We start from the raw sequence: 6,518 nt of genomic DNA, 5'->3' as shown, positions 1-6,518 counted from the left end.
TATACAAATAAATAAATAATGAATACCAATTGAAAAGCTTGCTAGACTTGGCCATTCTATAACATGCTAAAAGTTAACTTAAAAGGCAAACCACCCCTTTAAGACCTATAAGGGGTCATTTACTTTACCACCAGTTAGGGTAAGCTTCATTGTATAGGCACAGATAGTGCTAGTCGTATCCCCTGCCTTTGGGGAATGGGCGACCCCCTCCGGCCCTCTTGGATTGACTGCTGATGCTGACTGATGATCACAGCATTTTTTTTACTTTGCACACTGTGCCCTGCATTGTAAATTACCCCCATAATGTATTCAGCAATGCTGACTTACTAAGTACGATTAAAAGACCGGTAACACTGCAGTACAGAACCCCTATTTTTTTTTCTTTATTAGCTCTGCCCTGTTTATTTACCTGGTGTCCAAAAACACCAGCTATTGGGTTCAACAGAGACTTAGATTTTAAATATTTTTGACCAATCCCCAAAAGCCCTGCCAAAACAAGCTTGGGAAAAAATATCTAGATTGTTAAAAAAAGGACAGGGAAGATTTTGATTTACAAAGGATTGATATTTACTGATATTAACTGAGAGCTGTCTGGTATCAGGCATTAAGTACAAAGCTGTGTTACACCTGCAGTGTTTTGACTTGTGTTGAATTATTTATAAATCTGTCCTGATTGTTCTTGGTTGACTAGTACGGACTCTCACCTTTGTATATAAATGTATTCATTTATTTATTTTAATTATTTCTTTTTAATAAACATAATCAAGAACAGTCACTCGAAATGTTGCTTCAGCTGTCACTATTTCAGCTAAGAAGATTTTATCTGGATCAAATATACATTAGAGCTCAGCAGACACTGTCATTGGTTATGTAAAGCCTTCCCATACTATCGTCACTTTCTACTTCAGTGTTTGCTGAAATGTATTATGCTCATGATATATATATATATATATTACTGTATATACATATATATACAGTGAACCCTTTAAGGCTTTGTACAGTCTTGACAAAAGATCCAAGAACAGGAAGAATTGTCACGCAAGTTTTTAGAAATGAGACTAAAGTTTTAAAGGGTTCACCCGTAACAGTGTCAGCACTATGATACAGGTACCTTTTTAATCCTTCAGTGTTATATTATCCGTAAATTTGAATACGACATCTATACGACATAAGCTGTCTGTGAATGACCCACCTTTCCCTTTATCAGGAATATTTTTTTGTAACATGTATAATGAAAAATAGATTTCTGACGTGACGTCAAGTTCAAATGTTAAATGTGAGTAATATGTCTCTTTTGTACTGTTCTCTATAAGAAATCTAGAAACTTCTCTCGTAGGTCAGTTGACACTGTAATTGGTGTATTTCACAGTCGGCCAATTTCCTCCCCTGTGTCCTTCTCCTCTATTGCTGCCAAGCCTCTCTTGGATTTGGCATCAGCTGTGGTGCTTGAAGCCTTGCTTAGGCCGCTAGAGACACAGGCCTGCTGTATCTGCTTCATGTTCTCTGTAGCTTCTGTCTTCGCATTCTTCAACAGGTCCCCCTGACCCTGAATATAACAGAAGCACAAAAACACCTTAATAGGCAGCTAGTTAGAAACATAGGATAGTATGTAAAACAGAAGTCACCATTCAGATGTACCCACCGGAAGGGCACACACAAAGCATTTCATGGACATGTATTTATATGTTAACTCCAATAGTTTAACATCAACCTTCTATTGCATTAAATATTCTTATTCTACTTTGCATAAATATGACCAAAACAGCATAGATTGTGTTCATAAAGAAAGTATAGACTCAGCCTAACTGGAAGCTTGGAGCTTGACACTATTGTGTAGACACTTGCATAATAGTCCCTACAGTCAGGTTCTTTAGAATACATACTTACAGCTTGCTCAGCAGACAGCAATACCTCAGCAACACATTTTGTAGGGGGCCCATTCACTAAGTTCGAGTGAAGGAATAGAGCAAAAATAGTTCGATTTTCGAATGTTTTTTTTGGAAATCGTTCGACTATTCCACCATTCAATAATCAAAGTACTGTCTCTTTAAAAAAAAAATTCGAAATCGTTCGACTATTCCACCATTCAATAATCGAAGTACTGTCTCTTTAAAAATTTCTTCGACCCCCTAGTTCGCCACCTAAAACCTACCGAGGCCAATGTTAGCCTATGGGGAAGGTCCCCATAATCTTTCCAAGTTTTTATGATGGAAGGATAATCCTTCGATCGAAGGATTTAATCGTTCGATCAAACGATTATTCCTTGTACATAAGGAATGTACATAAGGAATTGATCAAAATCCTTCGATATTCGAAGTCGAAGGATTTTAATTCGCCAGTCGAATATCGAGGGTTAATTAACCCTCGATATTCGACCCTTGATACATCTGCCCCTAAATGAGGCCCATAAAGTCAACTTACCCATTACCAGTACTGGCACTGATGTACAAAATAATGTTGGACACCTTTGTAATCAAAAAATTATAAAAAATAAAGCTATCGTCTGTAACAAATGTCATTATTCAATACATTTGCCTTCCTTGCATTTATAACTATTTATGTGTACTACAGACTTACTTCTTTCTGTACAACAGTGAATAATGACAAAAAGGGAAAGGAGCAGGCACAACTTTGAATAGCTGGCACGGAAAGGCGAAGTGACAGTTGACAGCAGCAACTACTCGCTATTAAATGAAGGTACATCTTTCCATGTAAATCCTGAATCAATATTATATTGTATGATTTTGAAATGCAACCCCTCTGCTTAAATCGGTTTGTGTTTATTTTACATGCTAGTTCATAATTGACAGCAATGTATTAAAATATCCAAACCTGCATTGCGAAACCCAATTACAAGCGTTAATATTATTATTCCTTTGTAGGCAACTGCCCCAGTGTGGCTGCACTTGGAAAAATCTTTAAAAAAGCCAACTTGGCATAGGAAAGTGGCACAACTTAAAGGGGTGCAGAAAATTCACAATTTGCTGGGATACTTCAGTAGAATACTTGGATATCTGTATAATTCTACACTTGGATGAATCCCAATCCTTGTTGTCATTTTACTACTTTTATGGTCAGCTGAAAACAAAGTTGTTTAAATGATGTATCAATGTTTGAGCTCTTTCCTAAACTTGATCATGACAATAACATCTGTTTCCCTCACATATCACGATTTCCTGCTAATTCACTCTGATCTTGCAAAAACAGGTTTGTTTTTTAATGCAATATGCTGCTTTTATTTGCACTTGATGTGTTCAAAGGACAATAGAAGAGAGGGTTGTGTTTAGAACACAGTTAAACGCACATATAAATGCATTACATGTGTACTAAAAACACAAAACAACATAGAAAGAATTAAATGTGTATAAGAACCCTTAATCTGCCCCATAATCATAACTTGCTCAAAAAGCCCTGGAAAATAAAGCCACTAGTATTTAAAGGGATACTGTCATGGAAAAACGTTTTTATTCCCCCAAAATGCATCAGTTAATAGTGCTGCTCCAGCAGACTTCTGCACTGAAAACCATTTTCAAAAGAGCAAACTGATTTATGTATACATAATTTTTGAAATCTGACATGGGGCTAGACATATTGTCAGTTTCCCAGGAGTACCCAGTCATGTGACTAGTGTTCTGATTCAGTCACTCTTTACTGCAAGTTTGCTTGATATCACCCTCCCCCCCCCCCAGCAACAATGGGAATGTAACCAGATAGCAGCTCCCTGGTAGATCTAAGAACAGTACTCAATAGTAAAATCCAGGTCCCATTGCAACACCTTCAGTTACATTGAGTAGGAGAAACAACAGCCTGCCAGAAAGCAGTTCCATAGTGCATCACTAGTGCATGTGAAAGTACATGACCAGGCAAAATGACCTGAGATGGCTGCCTACACACATACACAATATTACAACTAAGAAAAATACACTTATTAAGTGTATTAAATTAAATTAAATTTTACATGGTAAAATGAATTAATTGCAGTGTAATTTAGAAATAAAAACGACACCATAAAATCATGACAGAATCTCTTTAAATAAATATACCACACTTTCAACAAGCATGCCAAAATGTATGTATTGTATTTATATGTGCTTTTAAAAGCAAATAAATGCATTTTAGCAAACCCTCTATTATATTGTTTTATAAACAGTACACATCTCTGAAAATAAATATTGTTACATTTAGAAAATGTTACATTTAAAAAACAATAAAACTTGACTACGAAAAAAATACTAAGCACAGATAAACAGGCAGAATAAAATTGAATCAATTTTCTGATGCATTTAGGTGCACTTAAACCTGCGTCTCAAAGTAAATAAAGTGCCCTTGTCCTTGGAGACAAAAGATGGCCGAACAAAACAAACAGCAATAAAAGCCAAGACCGGAGGCCCATTTAGTAAAGGTATAATTTTAGTGGTATTAGAGCTTTTTGAAACCACGATTAAAATGATTTTCTCTAAAATCACAAATGCCTGAAAGTTATTAAAAGACCTGAATATAAAAAGTACAAACAGAAAAAATGCTGAACGATGCACTAAAAAATATGAATACCTCTAAAACCTCTAAATGAAAACAAATGGCTAAAAAAATGTCCAATAGCATCAGTGCAGCTCCCGTTGACTTCTCTGGGACCTCGATTGCTTTTACTTGGAGAAGTTTTGTATGGTTTTTCTTTATTTTTACACTTAACAAATCTCACTTTTTTAGCGTTTTAGAGAAATTAAAAAAAACTGATAGAGAAAAAATATGATTTGTGAAAAAACAGGAAACCCAAATGTTAGTAAATCAGCCCCTCAATTTCCTAACCTTGTTTCAATCGTCCATTCATGGTTTAATAGTGGTTTCAAAAAGCTGTCATACAAATAAAATGTAACCTTTGATAAATGGGTCCCCACCTTTATTTAATCCATACTTGAGAAGTTATAAATTAATATGTGACCTATCAAAGTATTCAATTCAATTCAAATCCTTGTCTGAAAACCTGTTAACCAGAAAACTCCAAATTGTGGCAAGGCCATCTCCTATAGGGCCTCTGTAATAATAACAGTACATGACGGTAACTAAGTTGCATGAATCCATATTGGTGGCAAAATCTTCACAACATTCATATACTCACCTGCATACATTACTTGTTAAAATATTTTTCAATAGTGTTTTAATATTCTGAATAAAGTACCCCCTATTGTAAAATATAAGATTATGGTGAGTTACCAAGGAGTTATGACCATAACAAAGCACAAGGCCAAAGGCCGATGTCTAATATTCTCATATTTTGCAACAGGGTGTATTTATTAAAATACACAAGTTTCAGTGAGTCATGTGACAGAAATGACATAACTAAGCTCCAATTATAACCAATGACATCACTAAGCACCGTTTATAAAGATATCATTTACATTTACAGGATATTCATGGCTCTTATGTATTATATAAATATATTTAAAGTTATGTAAGGAAAGAGCCTGGTCACACCTATCACCACTAGATGGTGTCTGGAGACTTGGAGATAGTCCTAGATAGTCCTATACATTTTTTTCCTGCTGAAAAGCAAACAATTTAGTTAGAACTGTGTTGTTATTCTGGAAACCAAACCTTAAGTTTGTAATATACAGTTGTCAAAATGATCATGAAAGAAACATAATTAGACAGCAGGTATTAAACATATTGACACAATTTATTAACATGTTACTGCGCTTCCACATGTTTGCCACTGTGTTCCTCCTGCCTCTTCTGATGAATGGTGTGTAACTGTCCCCGGAGCTTACGCCCCACTGGACAGCAACAGGCAGATCACAATTGTGTTCCAGAAGTGACGACAGCCCACTCTAAACATACTACGTGCAATCACATCTGTTTAGACAAATTAGATGCAAGTGTGGTGAACACAAGTCAAAGTGTGGTCACAATTATGCTGGAATTATGAGGACTCTGCATGGTAAAAAAAATGCAGATTTGCATCCCAAATAGAAATTTGCACGCAGCTGAAGTTATTTTAAGCCCTGAGACCTGTACCCTTTCCTTGAAATTCAGGATATTCCAGGTGCAGTTTAAACAAACATTTACAGCAGTAAACAATATGGAGTTTAGACACAGAGATGAGCTAAATCACAGTTTCAGGCACCAGCTACCAAATCTAACAGATATCTTTTTCCTAGGATCTATATAAACTTAAATTTTATGATGAAAGTCAGGGTCTTCTAAACTAATAGAATGTGGTTATCTACTTTGTTCGAAGTTCAGGCAGAGAACTTATCCAGTCACCTTCCTATTTCACAAATACTATGAAGAAATAAATTATAAGCTTCCTCAGTAGAGATGGGTGAATCTGACCCGTTTCAGTTCACTAAAGATCCGCAAAACGGCAAATATTCAGCCAAATGCATTAAAGTTTATGGGCAACAACAGGTTTTTTTTTTGATGCACAATACATTTTTTCACCAATTAGGGTGCTGATGGTAGTAACCTTTGCGATAATACATTTTAGAATCACTTATGTATTATGAGACATTAACTATTGA

At 35.6% G+C, this 6,518-nt stretch overlaps 1 protein-coding gene across 1 annotated transcript in view; it reads right to left on the bottom strand.

Annotated features, from left to right (window-relative positions):
* Positions 1-713: 713 nt before the first annotated feature.
* LOC108701442 (inactive phospholipase C-like protein 1) overlaps positions 714-6,518 on the bottom strand; it is a 122,894-nt gene continuing 117,089 nt past the window's right edge. The window contains exon 6 of the mRNA XM_018236141.2: positions 714-1,546. Coding sequence (XP_018091630.1) covers positions 1,364-1,546 — 183 coding nt within the window. The 3' untranslated portion in view covers positions 714-1,363. The remainder of the gene's footprint in view (positions 1,547-6,518) is intronic.

This window comes from Xenopus laevis, chromosome 9_10L (assembly GCF_017654675.1).
Source record: "Xenopus laevis strain J_2021 chromosome 9_10L, Xenopus_laevis_v10.1, whole genome shotgun sequence".
Lineage (NCBI taxonomy): Eukaryota > Metazoa > Chordata > Amphibia > Anura > Pipidae > Xenopus > Xenopus laevis.
The sequence above is the reverse complement of the archived record's forward strand: the minus strand, read 5'-3'. Positions and strand labels throughout refer to the sequence as shown.